This window comes from Poecilia reticulata, chromosome 8, assembly GCF_904066995.2.
Source record: "Poecilia reticulata chromosome 8, P_reticulata-male-v2, whole genome shotgun sequence".
Taxonomy (NCBI): domain Eukaryota; kingdom Metazoa; phylum Chordata; class Actinopteri; order Cyprinodontiformes; family Poeciliidae; genus Poecilia; species Poecilia reticulata.
This window is the reverse complement of record NC_088837.1, coordinates 25,434,466-25,453,090: the sequence shown is the minus strand read 5'-3', so window position 1 is coordinate 25,453,090 and position 18,625 is coordinate 25,434,466. Positions and strand designations below refer to the sequence as shown.

General features: G+C 42.8%; 1 protein-coding gene across 17 annotated transcripts in view; it reads right to left on the bottom strand.

Annotated features, from left to right (window-relative positions):
* Window positions 1-18,625, bottom strand: part of rbfox3a (RNA binding fox-1 homolog 3a) — a 553,564-nt gene that overhangs the window by 87,088 nt on the left and 447,851 nt on the right. Inside the window, exon 1 of one of the 17 annotated variants that reach the window (XM_008416527.3) lies at window positions 13,719-14,105. The exons of 15 other annotated variants lie outside the window; for them this stretch is intronic. In XM_008416527.3, the coding sequence (XP_008414749.1) occupies window positions 13,719-13,844 (126 nt within the window). In that variant the 5' untranslated portion in view covers window positions 13,845-14,105. Of the gene's footprint in view, window positions 1-13,718; window positions 14,106-18,625 lie in introns of those variants that run through there. One more of the 17 variants, XM_081610326.1, reaches the window with a different exon arrangement.

Here is an 18,625-nt window from a genome sequence, read left to right as displayed (position 1 = left end):
AGCTGCAGATGTCTGAGAATCTTCAGTCTCAATCAGAATATTATCTTCTGAGTTTTGATGCATTTTTTAACAAATGGAGGTTTGAAAACATCGATAGTCGTGTTGCTGGGGCTGAAAATATGGTAGCAAATTGTTACATTACAGAGAAGATGATGCATAAAAATAATCCAGAAACCATTTTCCAGAGGATGAACGTGTGAATGTGTGTTAATATGTTAGTGTGTGATGGGAGGCTGGTCGGCTGTCTGTTCACACATTAACAATAAAACATGGTAATAAATGACGCCGCTAACCCCAGGTGCAGTAGGTTCATATGATGCTAATGAACAAACTAAATCTATTGACCGGCTTTTGACACAAACGATGGGAACAGAACCGCAGCTTCAAGCTGCTCTTGTTTTCAGCTGTTTTTCACGCAGATGCTCCACCCAGTGAGAGCGAAAACAGGCGAAAGGGGAAAGGAGCAGTAGAGTCCTGGAGGCTCAAAAAGACAAAAATCAGACCCTAAAATCTAGTTCACACACGGCAAATTACAGATAGGCACCAAATTATAATTATTACATTACAATCATTTGGAAAAACTTTATTGAAACACGAAGAGGCCTTCTTATAATTGTCGACCAGCTTTTTGATTTTTATCTCTGAGGCTGGAAGGCCTCCATCCCATCACCCTAATCTCTGGCTTCCTGCTCAGTTTGGTCAACTACTTTAAATGAAAACCTGAAATCCCACCAACAGGATCTGCTTCCTGAGGGATTTTAAAATCTGAATCATTCCTGGATAAACTGAGCTGCCAAAGCCTGATTCCTTAAAAATAAACGAACATAAAACTGAGAACCAATCCAAAAATATCTGCTGTAACTTCTGTTTCCAAGATGATGAAGATGAAGTAAAGAAACACTTAATTGGTGGGAAAATTGGGCTGGTTTCAAGCATGCAAAGAGCCCAAGGAGATATATTCACGGAGACTGATCACTAATCTCGGAGCCCTCTTGCCTTCTGGCCTGCCCTCACACACATAGCTCACAATCAGGGGAGCTGATGACCTTTGCTGATGGCAGAATCCCTCACGGTGAAGGCCTCTCAATCGTAAAGCCGTAGACACGCGGCACAAGATCTATTAGTCTGCTCTTTTATCTGCAATAATCCTGACAGAACAAATAATACCCAGCATATTCAGAGCAAAAAATAAAAGGTGAGGGGAAAAAATGATCCTAATCATTCAAAGTGATGCTTTGGAAACCAGAGGAACGTATGAGAAAATAAATCCGATAAATCGAGTGCACTTGCAGGGCTGAAGTGAATGGAGGCTTTGGAGTGGATGGATACCGCGGAGCACTGTCTGTCTTACGCACACAAACCTCCCGTCGTAAATTATCTTGAGCAATGTAGAATTTATGAGGCAGAGATATCTCACTGCCGGCCTATCATTTCCATGGCTCTGTCACCGTAATTCTCCCCCCGAACTGCCCGCACCCATAGATAAAAACGGCCACTGCAGACACAGATGAAAAAGTGCAAAGAGGCGAAAACGGACAATGAGCGAGTCTGGAGGAGGAGGAGGAGGAGGAGGAAGAGGCAGCGGGGGTGTTTTTCTGACTCAAGTGGCCACTACACGCTGCTAAAAGCACGGCGCAAATATGCAGGAAGGGGAGGAAAAGGAGGGAACGAGAGCGGCGATTAGAATTAGCTCTGTTTACGTTGTGTGAACTGGAGCGTCGGGGGAGTTTGGTAAATTGGAAGATGAGTCAAATTTCCAGGCTTACATCTTCACCTCCTCCTCCTCCTCCTCGTCCTCCTCCTCCTGGGCCTGACAATCGTTTTTACCTTTTGAAATATGTGTTTGTGTTTCTCTGTGTCACCGGCGGAGTGTGTGTGGAGGCATTTGGGGAGCTTTTAGAGCACTATCATAGAGTAGGTGGAGGACGGTGGAGTGTATCAGAGAGGGCAGTCCGCACATGCTGTCCTGTGAGATTGGATTCTCACCCATGAAATGTAAGCACACAGAAAAACGCTCTGCAGCAACAACCTCCAATTTACACAGCAATTTTCCACTCGCTCACGACACAACCAAATCGCATTTGTCTCCCCCCGCCGTCGGAGCCGCGCTGCCCCACAATTTCATTCATATCCAGTTAATTAGCACTTTGTCGCCCGGCCCCAGAAAGAGCAATCATTGGGCAAAATGTGCAGAGTAATTTATTACCGTTTATTACAGTTCATTGAGGAAGCCGGGATACGTTGGATATTAGAATGATTATTTGTGTTTGCAGAGAAAGGAGGAAAAGTTATTTACCAAAAACAGCTGGATGGTTAAATTAGAGGCTTTCTGCAGCAGCAGCAGCAGCAGAGTTTCAACATCTCTGGGTGAAAAGCAGCGCCTCTCAAGCTTTACTCCCTCCTTTGAAAACGTTAATTGCTATTCATTACTCGCTATTGCTGAATGATAACAACGTTGGAGTTACAATTCTGAGTCATTAAATTAGAAGGAAGGGGATGAATAGGAAGGCTGGGCAATGGAAAATCCTCCACCGCGGCTCATCCAAAGTGGAATTAATAATATCGCTTTTTCTTTTTTTAACAGTTTTTGTAGTCTCTAACCATGCAGATACTCTCGATAGCGACGGTAAATTGACTCATTTGTGGCGCGAAGGAGCTGCTCAGACTCTTAAACAGAAACCGGATTCTTTATTCGTTTTTTACTCATTCGAGAAAAATGTGTATTTCTTGAGGCTGGGAAGCAGAAATGTTCTCAAAAACTTGGACAATTAAATTTTCTAAGCAAGATAATTTTTGAATTCTCTCTTAGCTAAAATAAATAACTTTCTAATCTTGTTTCACAAACTTTATGTATTAAAACAGAAGTTAAACTTTCTGCTCTGGAGCCACATTAGTTGGTCTTTAACTTCTGATTTCCTAAACCGACGTATTTTCACCAAATGCAGATTATTTCGCTGCTCATGCACTAAAAACTAAAAACTATCAGCGAGCGTTTGTGTTTTTTACTTCAATAAGTAGAAATAAAAACCAAGGTGACAACCAATTTCACACAATCTGCATTTCTGATTGATATTTTTAGTGATAAATCTGTTTATCTTTCACTAACAGCATTGTAAATATCAGAGGACGATCAGACGTCTTGCTTTTTAAAAATGTTTTCTTATCCATGAATCAGATTTTTCCTGTTCTGCCGAAAACACCAAAAATAATCCAATTTATTAATAATTCAACTATTGTGACGCTCGGGATTAAATAAGATGGAAAAGTGAGAAAACATTCAGATTTTCAGATTTAATCACAAAATAATGTAATTTTTTTAAACGGATGTTTTAAAATACTACAGGTTATTTTCTAATCAGCTAAAAAAACGTTTATCTTTATATCAAATATCATATTTGTTTAAAATGTTTTCTTTGTGTTGATGTTGATGATAATCAGCAGCTGCTGACAGGAAAGCTGCGTTTTTAAAAACTGTTTCCATCTTGATGTTTTTGTCCTTCAGGTTTTTCCTGATTTTAGCTGCGGAAATATTGATTTATCTATTGGAAGCTTCGCAAAAGTGATTAACATAATTTGAGTTTGGATTTGAAGAAAACAGAAATGTCTCTTATTATTTAAAAATAATTAATCCACATTGTGTTTTACTTAAAGTGAGACAAGTATTAGTCTTTTCAACACATCTACTTTAAAACACAAAACACTGACAAGAAAATTATTAAATATTTTAACATAGTTTTTGTTTGCACTGTTTAATATTTTTACAGTAAATCTGGACCAAAAAAAACGACAAAATTGGGGGAAAATAAAACAAAAATGTGGATTTTTTTGGGGGGTAATTTTAGCTGAATTGTTGTTGAAGTGATCAGTTCAGACGGACCGACCCGAACCGACCCGGCAGTAACGGCTGCAGAGCTAAAACAGTGAAACATTCCTTCATTATCTGGCCACACATGTCCCCACACACACACACACACACACACACACACACACACACACACACACACACACACACACACACACACACACACACACACACACACACACACACACACACACACACACACAGACAGGAAGGTGGATGCATGAGCCTGTGGAGGCTGTAATGTGTAATTTGTAAGTTCCATTTGTTTTTAATACACACCAAAGCAGTGGTCCTGTGGGACCTAATAAAACCTCATAAGCACACGGAGAGGAAGCCCGAGGCGCTGCTCTTTCCCACAGATCTCACCTTGATAGATGATTTTAGAAAAACACAGAGGCGTGCTCCACTAACAAACTGCTGCGAGAGAAAGCAGTGATATTTAGACTCTCCATCTGAGCGGAGGGAAAGTGAGGAGGAGGAGGAGGAGGAAGGTGGGGGGAGGAAGAGGCTGATTTGAGCTAAATTACATGAGCTTCTCTCCTTTCTTATCCATTTCACAAAGAGAAGCCGAGTAATCAGAGGGATACCTGTTTGGCTGCCTGCGAGGACAAAGGGAAAACAAAGTGTGAGCTTCCACGGCTTTTTGTTTTTTTCCGTCTCCTATTGTTCATGCAACACGGAGCTGAGATTAACTACAACCGAGTTCCCATTTTTTATTTTGAAGTCCATCCCAGAGTCGTTTGTTTCCCGGTTTTAAAGGCAGCAGCCAGTGGAGATGTGCAGGGAACCACAGCTATTACTTTATATTACTGCAGCAGCCTGCAATCTGGAATAATAATAAAAATAATAACAATATAAAAGGGCTCATTTAATTTGGAGAAACAAAAATAATTATGTGTAGCAGCCTGGGTGGAGGTCATCTGCTCTGCATGGCTCGACTTCACCTCTCAGTTTCATCTCAGGATACCTGTAGACTCTTTCAAGGAGAATTTGAAATCAATTTCAGGCCCCATTTAATTTTATATACCCCTACATGCTGACCCACAACAGCAGAGTTCAAATATTGATCTTCTTCTGCAGGCGACCCGGGGAGCTTCTTAGCAGTCAAACCCATCTCAGATGCACCGCCTCAAAAAAAAAAAAGAAACTTCCTCCACTTCTTCTTCACACGAGGAATTATTTCCTGCAACCTGGTTCCCATGCAACGCGCCCCCTGCTCTGATGAAGACAGATAATGACCTTTTGAAAAACAAAACTTCAGCGTTGGCCTGGAGATCTATTTGTCAGCAGCAGCAGAAGCAGCATGCCTTCTGGCAGTGGAGGAAACCGGCTTGCAGGAGCACAACTGGAATAATGCTTCGCTGTTCGCCACTGCCATTAAGCTGCTGGTGATAAAAAGGTGCCGTGCTTTTAATGGCCTGCTCTTTTTTTTTTTTTGCTTTCAGTCGAACGGCCACTCTGTTAACTCAGCACACAGGGTAATACGTCTCATTTGAGAGGGTCCCGCCGCGGGGAGAATGCTTGAAGGACAGTATGAGAGTGACACTACATTATAAACATAATAATCACAGCTGGCTGAGATACTGCAGTAAAGGAATAATTGGACTCAAGCTGCTCTGACTGCTTAAGCATTTTAGCTGCCATTTGTTGAAGAAAAAAGGAAAAAAACAAAACTACTAACCCGGGGTCAGATTAAATCCTGCAGGGAAACAAGAAGATGCTGCAGACAGTTTCCACTGCGAGGTTAACTCCGTCCAGACGGGGAGGGGACGGTCCTCCGCTCTGTCTGGCCGGCTGTGCTCAGAGCGATTCTGAGCACAGCCGGCCCAATGCAGAAGCAAGCTAAGCCACAGGAGGCCCTGAGGAGCTTCGCTCTGCAGATCTAGACGTTAACTCCAGGGTTCGGACGCTTTTCACTCGATCACTTCCTCCTCACTTTGAGGCAAAAACAATATAAATTACATTTAATGCTGTTAATAATTTTTATGGTAGTATTCTAACGTCTCTAAACACCTGACTGGCCTGAGGAAAAAAAAAATCTATTTAAAAACAATCTCCCAATTTCAACAATGTTGTTTAACATATAAAATAAAAGACAACTTTTACTTAAAGATCAATAAATCACTACGCTACAGGAAAGCTGCAGTAAATTTCCTTCCTGCTCAAATTCAAAAATTCTCATTGGTCCCAAAGGAAAATTAAACAAAATCTAATTAAATATTTAAACAAAATGTACAAAAAAAGAGATGAAGTCCCTCCAGTTCAGGAGAGGGAAGCTTTGAAGCAGAGCCGGCCCAAGGAATAAACAAACTGAGCTGCTGTTTATGTTCTCCAGGTATGAAGGAGTGAGAAAAAAAACAAAACTATGAGAATTAAGTCACAAAATTTTGATAAAATACTTGCATGGGAATAAAGTTGTGACATTAGTTGAATTCTGGTAATTAAAAAACATAAATAAATCTATTAGCCTGTCGGTTGTATCCAGGCCAGCAGGGGGAACCCAAGAGCTGCAGGTTACAATTTACATTTTAAAATTCCCTCTCAAAGTTTCTGAAAATCAAGCTGAAAAATAAATCAGAACTTTGAATAAAAAACTAAAATAATAACGTTATTAATAAATAGTTCAGTAGCAACAATAATCATTTTAATGAGACTAGTTCCATTTGTGTGCTGGACTCATAACTTCAGCTAAATCACCGTAAGAATAATCTTCTTTTTTCTCTGCCGGTTTCATTTATTCACTCAGGATTTCGTTTGTTTCGTTACGTTTTACTGTCCTGCTGGTTCGGACCAACAGCCTGACGGGTCCGGTTCCCTTACAGTGTCAGGACACAAAGAGGTGGAGTGGAATATAATAACTGGCTTTTTAAATTCATGGCATGATAGTTCATGTCTGACTAGAACACAGACAATTAAGCAAAAAGAGGAGAAACAACGTAGCAGTCTGTGTTCCAGAGTTAGCAGACAGAAAGGTGACCACACAGCCTGGCTGAACATTTCAGACAAAACTAAAAATCTGTTTGTATAATAATAAATAAATAAATAAATACAAACAGTCTTGTTAGTTTCATATTTTGCAATGAAAAAGTTCATATTTAACAAAGTTTGGAAAACAAAGATTTCAGTAGTTATTTAAAACCTGCTGACCAAAAACCTGATTTGAATCTGTGATTGTGAAATTCACAGAGGTCCAAAAATATAAATTATTGCTTTTAAAAGTCCTACATCTAACTTGCAGTTAAATGTGGATAATATTTTATGATTAAAGTCAATTTAATAGGCCACCAAATCCCTGCCTGCTCAGGGCCCCAGATAATCTTCTTCCGGCTCTGTTTGTGAGCGAAGGTGGAAGAAAAGACCTGAATTTAAAGCTTGGATCATTTCTTTCAAACAAATTAGCACACAAACATCTCCTGTGGCTTCATATTTCCTCCGCCCTGTGAGGTGTGCAACAGTTAATGTTCAGCACTGATGTTAATTAAAAGCTTCATTAGATATTTGCCACCTAAAAAAGAAAAAAAAAAGAAAAAGCAGGTTTGTAATTATTGCAAGGTGAGGCCATCTGCAACTGCAGCTTTGTTTTCCAGAAGTGGAGTATATTAGCATCAGCAGCTCGGCGAATGCTAATTCCCTGACACCACAGGTCCAGAAAATAGACAGGAGCTCTCCAAGCTAACGCTCACCATTAATGACCGGGGGATATTTAGCATTATTGGCAAAATGTAAACACACATCTATCGATGCGCCGCACAGCGGGCTGCATGCACAAACACCACCTCCGGATGATAAGGATTCCTCACAGGTAGCAACATAAATATAGACACGTCAGCTCGAATATGTAGCTGCACATTAAAAGCACAGCCAGGCCCCCCCCCCTGCCCCCCCTGCCCCCCCACCAGCTCACCCCCCCCGGCGGAAAAACCTTTGTTAGCGAGTAAACCTACTGCACCGTTTGAGCCATTCTTCTATACAGGGAACAAATTTAATTTTGTTCCATTTACAAAGGTCTAGTGGAGTAAGACGGTGGGTAGCCTTAAGAAAACACACACACACACACACACACACACACACACACACACGCTATAGCAGCCTGTCTGTGAAGTCTCTGTGAAGAACAAGGCGGCACTCGCTCACACACCAAATGAAATTTCAAAATAAACGACTGAGCTGTGATTTACAATTCTCCTCCGGGGCAGAGAAAAGTGAGAAAACATTTCAATCAGGCCCCTCCGCCTTTGTTATGCTGCTATGAATCAGCTGTTTAAGGGACAAACAGCTGAACAGCGGGCGGGAGAGAGACTCCGAATGATTTCACACCAAAACACACAACATATTGAGAGGAACGTTCTGGAGCCCATGAAATTGGGTTTAAAGTTTTGTTTTGATTTGTGTCTGATTGAATCTGAGTGAATTGCTCTCAACTAAACACACTGCAAATAAACAACAAAGCCGGCGTGATATAATGGAAATATTTCAAACACAGTGTTTATCTATAACAACACAACAGAAAGGAAATAATCAGGAGATCTGGGCTTCGCTCTTTGCTGTGGCTTTCTTTACTTTTATTGTTAGTAATTGTAAAACTCTCTGTGAAATCAATGTTTCTGAACACACCGGAAAACCAGGTATGCTCTGGATCTGACAAAAAAAACTAAATTATGGAGAAAATAATCTGTAATCTCAGACTTTCTGTTTATTTTCCAGCTATTCATCCATTTGCTAATTGTTTTAATTTTACATCCATCCTTCTATTAATTTGATTAATTCGTCTGTTCTTTTCTTCATCCCTCCATTTTTTGAATTTATCATCATCCATATATTAATGTTCTGCTCATCACACCTTTCACTGTCATCCATCCATCTTTCATCCATCCATCTAATCTGCTGAAGCCTCTGCCGTCATTTCTGTGTTTATTTTTTTTTAAATCTGCCAAAAAGACAAAAGAAACTCCGGAAATGTTTTATTTTGAAATACTTGAAAGCTTTAAACATTAATTATGTTAATCTTATGGATGGTAAAATGTTTTAAGTCAATATAAACTGTTTATTTAAAAGATTGAGAGGAAGTCATATTGGTGGAAATGAAACAACAATTTGATTTGATTAAATTTGGGCAATGCTGAATTTTTTCATCTGACAAAATGAAAGATTATAAAATTTAAGTAAACAGTTAAAGCAGATGAAGCTTCAGGAAACCCGCAGGGCTCCGTGTTGGGCCCAGAACGTTCAGGGCCCAACACGGTCAGAGAAACTACTGCTGTAGATCTACAAACAAAACCTTCATAGAAAACTATTCACTTCTCCCGTTCAGGTAAATGTACGGGGCAACATTCATAGGTCTTATAAAACTATTTAAATCTGCTCCTTTAGTCACATAAAAAAGTCTGATTTGTATCATTTAACTTCATTTGTTTTACGTCAATAATTTCTCAGTTCCACTGGCAGATTATTGGATTTAGAGCAAAATGTCCAATAATCTGATTATTTATGACTGAAATCAGTGGAAACTGAACTTATTTAGGAATAACTGATTTAAAGCAAGTTTTCTGACTGAAACGTTACTTGTCAGTTAGTTTTGTCTCATTTCAAGTGTATTTGGATATTTGTACTAGAGACCAGACAGAAATCCTTGGTAAGATTTTGTGTTTTTCCAGTGTGTATTCATACTAACTACATTTAGAGACGCAGGAAAAACTCTTAGCCAACAGAGAAAAGTCTTTTTTAGAAAGTGAGAAGATTTTCCTCTGCCAGCCAGGTTTCCAGGGATGGTGTGAATTAAAACACTCCAACCTCAAACTCAGTTTAATCTGTCAATAACAATCATCAATAAACAATCATGGACTTAAAACAGACTCTTATAGCTACGGAAGAAAATTAGGGCCAAAAAAATATCTGACTTTAATCTCAGATTTCTGACTCTTTTTTTTTCATATTTTTTTTATCTCAAAAGATTAAAGTGAAATTTCTGAGATTAAAGTCAGAATTACTTTATTTCCCGTGACCTCGTCCTCTTCTGTATATATCTGGCTGAAAAGTCACTTCTAAGGTAGTTTGTCTTATTTCAATTCTTCTAAGATTTCTGCACTAGAAACTGGACAAAAACACTGGGCCAGATTGTGTTTTTGCAGTGTAAGTGAACGGGTAATTACCAGGTTCCTGCAGCAAAAGGAGGCTAAGGAGTTACAGAACCCACTGGAATCAGGCCGAGTGGGAACGGATCTACGACATGGCGGACCCGGGTCGGGGACCACTTCTCCCCAGGGGGCCTCCAACCTGCCCCTGCTAACGCTGGAGCTCCAGGAATCAGGATGGCGACTGGTAGCGAGTATTCCCAGAATGCCCCTGGATCTGTGTGTGTGTGTGTGCCGGTGCAGACGCAGGAAGGAGAGGAGTGTGTGTAGAAAGGAGAGGTGGATGCTGGTGAAACCAGAGAGTCGGGGCAATTCCTCCCAGGATCCACCGACATGAAGGGATCGCCCCGTCTCAGTGACCTAACCACTCAGAGCGACACCGAAGCCGCACGCGACCGGACCGGCGGGGGGGCGATCCGAAACAGCCAGACGGAAAGAAGCCACAAAAAAGAAATCAATGGATGCAAGAATAACAATAGACATCAGCAGAGTGGAATGCCACGATAGAAAATCCAATTACGGATCAAAGGAAGGCAATTTTAGAAAACGTAAGATGTGGAGATAAGTCTGAGGGAAAGACGAAGAGAGAGAGATGTGGCATGGAGACAATAACAAGACTTAAGTAACGCCATGCTTCCCACCCATCAGCATCGTCTTAGATAATAGAGTTACGTTTACGAGCCGTGCCATATGCCCACCCAGCGCCTGGTAAATAGAAAATCCATGAGATGCCATGTTTTTATGACTCAGAAGACAGCTACTAACTAGCAGGAGCAAACCTGAGTTAGCCCGTCAGCTCCGGCGCGCGGCATAAATAAATTTATACTCTAATACAGGCCTACAGCGGCCAGCGAGCAGCGCGTCCCATAAAAGCCTCAGCACACTGTAATTCATAACTCCCTCAATATCCAGCTCCATAACTCAAGGAAGGAGCCTCCACCATCCGAACCGGGGTGAGGAGGGGTGACATCATCCTGCGGAGGGACGAGGCCGAAGCCGACGGCTCTGAGCAAACGTCACAGCAGGGGAGACCAGCTCAGCTGCAACGTCACCATCATAAAGCCTGGCAAACTGTTCAAATATTCACAAATATCCATCTCTGATTTCTTCAAACTAAACATTACTGAACACATTTACCAATGATCAATCCCTCCAGGATTTCATGGTCGTTTCTGTGATTCTTTGTGATCAAAATCACAAATTTTGTGATGCTAATTTAGAAATATTTGCACTTATGTGTAACGGTAAATGTGACTTTTGTTACTCGCCGTATCAATGATGAACTGCGTAGTAAAAGGAAGATACTGCCACCTGCAGATGGGAGGTAGCATCACTTCAACCCTGAGGTTTTGAAAATTTGCAATAAAATCACAAGTTATGTTTAGTTACGTTTACTTTAGTCACATTTTGGGGAAAAAATGACTTTTAGGTTGGATGTGCTACTCTTGAAATTTGACAGTAAGAGTAGCAGCTCTTGGAATCACAGCTGCAATTTAATATTGAAAGAAATTTGGAAAAATGTTTCATTTGTCTGATTTCATCTTGTAATTATGATTTATTTTTATGGTCTTTAAACTACCAACATTTCCACATAACTTCATATTTTGGTCCATCTGATGATGTAATTTTTAAATACTAAATGAGTGACGTTCGCAGTACTTCAGTAATACTTTCTAGAGCAACTCTGATGTTTTTGTGTTTTCTTGAGATCATGTAGTCATGTAAAACTGGAGGGACTGACTGGTGTCATCTGGCCACATAAAACGCTGCGGCGTGCCGGATTTGGCCCCCGGGCCTTGAGTTTGACACATGTGATTTAAAGCAAAGTGGCCGTGAACACACACCCAAACACAACGGAGGTATGCTTTGCTAATCTTTTATGCAATAAACTCCTGCGTTGGTGTGATTTCACGCGGCGCCATGTTCGCACATAATAAGCAAAGCTGTTCGGAGCCCAACTTAATACAGTGTCTTATTTGAAATGCAAACAAACTGCGAGGCAGAGGCTATCACCTCAATCTATTCCCCTTCTGTTCACTGGCTGTCATCTTACATGAGCCGATGCTGCAGTTCTGCACCGTGGCGAGGGGCGGGGGCGGGGGGGGCACAGGCAGCATTGATGGGTGATGCGGGAGGAAGAGGAATGGAGGAGGAGGAGGAGGAGGCGGGATGCCGGCCACAGTGTGATTCAGAGGGTTGTTTCCCCTCTCAGCGCTGCAGGGCGAGGATTTACCGGAAAGGAGAAAAAAGATCCAGGAGAGGCGAAAGAACAAAAGCTGCTGAGACATGAAAGGGTCTGAAACAGAAAGGGATGTTTCATGAAAATAGCACGCAGGAAGTTTCAATTTCAGCTGTCTTGGTCTTTTAAAGGACTGGACGTAAACACACACACACACACACACACACACACACGCATACACACACACACACACACACACACACACACACACTGGAGGCTTCCTAAGGATTTGGGATGTAGTGGAAGGTAAACCCTCCTAAACTCACTCACTTTATTCCCGTTTTTACAGGTAGGAAGAGGCTCAGTGAGCTTCTGACACAAATATCTAACACAGAAAGGAAACTACAGCTGCAGTGTTGGGGACAATCCTGAAATATTTCCAGACACATTCAGTCAGATAGAAACGACAACTAACGACTTCAGAGGCGTCGTTTCATTAAGGGACTACAAAACTGTTGAGATGGTTTTGGCTGCCGTACAGTCGGCGGCACCTGGTCGCCCCCACTTCTCCGCCTGGCCGGCGGGGCGCGCGGCTCTGGACAGATGGGTGGGAGGGCGGCGAGGCCATTACCATGATGCTGAGGGGGGTGGAGGGGGGTCGGAAATGAGGGAAGCAGGAGTTCAATCGGGAGCAGCTCCATCGTTATGTCCCTCCCTCAATCACCGCGGCAACACTCTGTTTACTGCGGCACATGCGGCCGGCAGTAAAACCGGAATTGGACGCCCCGACCCCCATCCAGCCGCCCACCCATCATCCCCCAACTCGCCGAATTAAAACATGTGAATTATTCAGCAGACAGACAGGCACTGGGGCCCCGAGGAGTCACCTTGTTGATTTTTTTTTTTTTTTTTTTGTGAAAATTGCAGCCTTCAGGTTTCACGAAACGAGGGGGATCAGTGGCAGAATCAATTTCCAAAAGAAGAAGAACAAAAAAGAAGGAAAAATCAATGTTAATTTGCAGAGATAGACATAATTATTCATGTGATCGCCATCCTGCAGGCCGCAAGTTTCAGATGAAAACGCTAAATTAAAAGAAGCATACTTTATAAAAAGTTGGCAGCCATTTGCGGATAAAAGTCAGGATGAGGAAGAAATGTTTCGCAGCAGCGTTTCCCAGCACAATGAGTCATGAAACGAGGGATGTACACAAACACTGCGTGACTCCACGTCACAGTAATTGACCGCTTTAATTTCACTCCAAAAACCAGAGCAGCCAGGAGAGGAAGAGGAGAGCTAAACGCTCTCCGCCCGTTCCCTCGTTTCTTCCATCCACAAAGCCGGGGTGAGGGTCAAGGGTTAGATGGGAGGGAGGAGGAGGGGCGGCGGGGGTGGGGGGAGTACCACAACACAAAGCGAGAGCGATGCTATCACGTGCTGCCGAGGAGCGCACGGAGGAATGAAAGCGAACGGATGGAGGGGAAGAGGAGGAGGAAGAGGAGGAGGAGGGAGGAAGACGGCGGCGAGGCGAGCGTCATTCAGTCTTACCTCGGGCAGGTAGAGGAACGCGGGGGGACACTGGAGCGAGTGAGGCAGCATCCCGGAGCCGGAGAGCAGCAGGCAGCCCGAGTTGGCCATGGAGCTCAGCGTGGGGTGACGGGACGCTTTGCGCATTTAGCAGGGAGATCCTTTCGCTCTTCGCTCTTTCTTTCCTCTGGCTCTCCCACTCTCTCTCTCTTGCTCTCTCTCTCTCCTCGGATCACTTCCTTCCCTCTGCCTTCCTCTCGCCTTTTAAATTTCTCCTTTCTCTCTGGCTTTTGTGTCTCTACTGAAGATGCAGCATGGAGGCGAGCGGCGCGCAGACAATGTGCATGTTCCACCTTTATCGCTGCTGCTCTCTCTCACTATCCCTGCTGCCGCGACTCTGTTTACTTTGTGTGCGATAAAAGCCAACATAAGCATTCAGACACAGAAGGGGAGGTTCTGTGCACGCCGAGGAGGAGGAGGAGGAGGAGGAGGGGTTGGAGAGACGACTAGGGGTTGGGTAGGTTAGGGTGGGGGTATGAAGGAGGTGGTGGTAACATGAAGACGGGGGGAGTCGGGGTGCTGATCAAGTCCCCGGTGGATTCATACATCAAACATTAGAACAGCTGATCCGGGGCATTAGCAGCTTGTGGGACAGTTTTAATTGCCACGTCCACACTCAGTGGCCACTCCTCACCCCATGCACTCAAGGACATGCATGCATGGCAGGAAAAGATGCATTAAAACAACAACGGCGGGTTATTGGGCCCAGTCGTGACATCACTCTGCAGCCACTGAGCCCAGAAGCGACTTGGAGCTTCCGTTCTCTGATTAATTCTGGTTGATACGCCGTTAGAAGCGGCAGACAAAGGGAACGCAGAAGACGGCTTCGCTACGTCATCCGTTCTTGAAAGCGATCCAAGCCGGTTTCATAACCGCGATGCCTCAGCAGCGTCTGGAGGAACCCGGGTCACCAGCGGGGTACAGCAAGGTGTCGCCACCACTGAGCCTGTAATGCTCGTTAATGCAGTCGAGACATGTTTAATTCATCAAGGCCAAAATCACAAATCTGTCCCTGTGGACGACATGCAAGGCTCCATCTTTAGATCCCAGAACAGCAGGAGGGCTTTACTGCAGACGAGCCAAGAAACGAGGATTTCAGGCCTTTTCAGGGTTTCAGCAGCAGCAGCGCAACAATCTGAGCTGTGTAGGCAGGATTAAAACAGGGATGCTATCTTCACACGACAGAACGGCCCGACTTAAACATGCCTGTGTGCTGAAGCAAACATCTGTCAGGATCATTTTTGGTGAGACGCCGTTGTTGTAACAGCTTGTTTCATCTCCAGTCTGTCGTCTTTCAGTCGTTACCTGGACTTTCTGCGGCGCGGCGGTAATAACGGGGTGTTTCTCATCGGAGAATTGACTTTCCCTGGGACACTCCCTCTGCGGATTGAATAAGCAGGCAGCAGAGGGACGACTGGCCTGTAGTTGCTCAAAAACGAAGCCGATAATAAGACATTATTAATTCAAATAAAAGCCCAGCTCACCGGCAGCTATCTTGCGAGTATACATTCTGGTTGGGAATAATTGGCCTGAGTGTTTGATGCAGAAGATCAGTCCTCACAGATATCTGATCTGGTTTAGGCTGAGCGCCCTGCCTGCTGAAGATGGGAATCCATCTCCCTGTCTGTGTGTTTTTCTGTCTCTCGCTCATTTGCTCCCTTTTTTCCACCACGTCTGTCTGTCTCACCCAGTTAATAATTCAAATGAGCACTGCCAGATCACTCCCTTCAAAGGGAGTTGCTGGAATGTTCTCAACGGTGCCTTTTTCTTTTTGTCATGTGAAATCAAAGCCCTCAAACGCAGCAGAGATATCCTCAGTTAACTCCCCACGCTGCAGCTCTGCCAATTAAAGAAAGATCAACAACAACCGCAAACAGCTCACGGTTGATCACTAAGAGAAGAAGAAGAAGAGGAGTGATCGTTGTCGTCATCACTTTAGCCAGCGTCCATTATGCAGTCACCACATTTCTGGTAATAATCAGCATAATCATTATTACCACCATCATCATCACTGTCACCGCGGCTGCAGCATGCATCTTCTGAGCTGCAGAACAGGATTCACCCTGACACACACACACACACACACGCAACCACACACACACACCCTGGAGGCAGGATTGCATCTGAGCAGGTGTGCATGTTACAAGCTTTTAAATCTGGGTTTAATCTCCTCTGAAAAACATCCGCCAACGTCTCTGTATACAAGCCGCAGCTTTAGAGAGACAAGATCCGGTGCTGTGCATCTTCAAAAAAAAAAAAAAAAATGAAGGAAGAAATCAAAAACAGCAGTTCCAGCAGTAAAAAGCCATCACACGGTCTGGAAGCACCGTCAGCAATAATCAGAGGCAATACAAGCGGCGACTAATGGGGCCCAAACGATCGGCGGCACATTCCGGTTCCCTGTTCATCGTATGACCGCTGATCAATACCAGCACACTCACTCTTCATCAGGAGGACGACTGTTTATTTCCTTTGACCGAGCACGCGACATCCCTCAGCTGCTTCTGCAGTTCTACCTGTTTGGTTCAGTTCTGCTTCAGCTGCTAAGAGATATTCCTTAGACAACTTTATTAGAACCAAAAGGAAACCTTCCAGATCCAGCCGCAACGCTCGGTGGCACCTTCCGCTCATAAAACTTTATATTTGGCGGTTCTGCTTCCAAGGGAGACGGTGCAGCTCGATAAATTAGAATGTCATCAAAAGGGGAATTTATTTCAGTAATTCAATTCAAGAAAATCAAACTTATACGTTGTGTGAATTTGTTTCACTCAGACTTTTGGTTAATTTTGATGATCCTCGTTTACGGCTGGAGTTTGAGCAGAACAGGAACATGGTCCTCCTGAACTGTGTGTCGGTCTGTATTTGGTTGGGGCTCCTTTGGCATGAATTACTGCATCAGTGCGACGTGGCACGGCTCAGGTGTTCAGGCCGTCCAGGTAGCTTTAACATTAAGGTTTCTACACCTTGTCCACAGTAAAACTCAAACATTTTCACACACACTTTGTGGAGATGAAAAAAAAGAGATATCACTATCATATGATATCATTTCTTACTGTTATTAACAATATCTTGTGGTGTTATTATACATTCTACAGCAGAGATAAAGTAAAATATAACAACATTTTGACATGTTTTCCTCACATTCAGCTGATTGATCAGAGAACAAAACACAGATTTAACAAAACATGTTGTATAAAATATAAAATATAAGTCAATCTTTATTTCAATTATATCAATAAGTAATTGAGCCATTAGGAACATAAATAAAATTTAAAAAAATATATCAATATGTTTTCTGGCATTTAGCAAATAGAAATAATTGTAGGGCTGCACAGTGGTGCAGTTGGTAGAGCTGTTGCCTTGCAGCAAGAAGGTTCTGGGTTCGATTCCCGGCCCCGGTCTTTCTGCATGGAGTCTCCATGTTCTCCCTGTGCATGGTGGGTTTTCTCCAGGTACTCCGGTTTCCTCCCACAGTCCAAAAACATGACTGTCAGGTTAATTGGTCTGTCTAAATTGTCCCTAGGTGTGAATGTGTGTGTGTGCATGGTTGTGTGTCCTGTGTGTCTCTGTGTTGCCCTGCGACAGACTGGCGACCTGTCCAGGGTGACCCCGCCTCTCGCCCGGCACGTTAGCTGGAGAGGCACCAGCACCTCCTGACCCCACTGAGGGACAAGGGTGAAAGAAAATGGATGGATGGATGGATGGAAATAATTTTGGTAATTCTAACTGACCTAAAGCAAGATGAGTTTCATCTGATTTAACTTTCCCCACAAACAGTTGACCCTTCACCCCAAATCTTCACAGACTGTGTAAATGTCACACAGGCAGCTGGGATTTTCTGTTTTTTCTTCCACTTAATTTTCCACTGAACAGCAGCTTTTTCTGCAAAAATCCTTGCTGGCTGGAAAACATCTCAGTTCTGTTACATAAGACATTAATTAACAACACAAATCAACTTTTTAATAATAGTCTAATGCAATGCACTGAGAAAACCTGAAAAGTTCTGCAGTTTTGAACTTTCTCTACTCCTGCTGGAAGAGAAATCGTTCCTCCAGCTCCAGACAACCGGTTCGATCCCAGATATCCTCGGCTGCAAATTGCTCTGGAAGAATCCAGCTCTCCTCTTCCACTATGTATGAACAAGCACAAGCTTGGCAAACTCTTTGAAAACACAAGACTGCATAAGACCTTTATGTTTAAACCGGAGCCGGGCCACACCCAGAACAGCTTCTGTTGCAATAGATTTGGACTGGTTCAGAAAAACCCGATTCAGTTCTGGCAGGAAACAGATCTGTCCTGGACTGCAGGGTTGACAAAACACTTGATAACTGGAACATTTCTCAACACGTCTGCAGCTTTATCATTAAAAAAAATCAGTATGAGAATCAAACTACACTGTAAAAACACAAAATATTACCAAGTGTTTTTGGTTTCTGGTGGAAATAACAAGTTGCAGGATATGCAACTTGTTTTAGGTTAATAATTCATTAGTATTAATAGAAAACATTTAAAAATGCTGTTAATTTTTAATGGTATGTGATTTTAATTGTTTCTTATAAATTTGTGTTTTGACTTTACAGATCTTGATCAGCCTTTGGGCTCGTCTTTCTTTCTCCTGCATAGCTGTTTCTTTTTATCTGTCGTGGTTTTTGTACTGTTTGCATGTGCAAATAAAAATATTCTATTCTATAGAAAAAGTACTATTTCCACTGGCAGATTATTTCACCTGTTAGAATAAATTGTTCCCATGTTATAAGTGAAATAATCTGCCAGCAGTTCTAGTACTTTTTAATCAATATTAATGAATTACAGACTAAAAACAAGCTCCTAATTCTGGCTTAAAAGTTACTTGTACGTTAGTTTTGTCT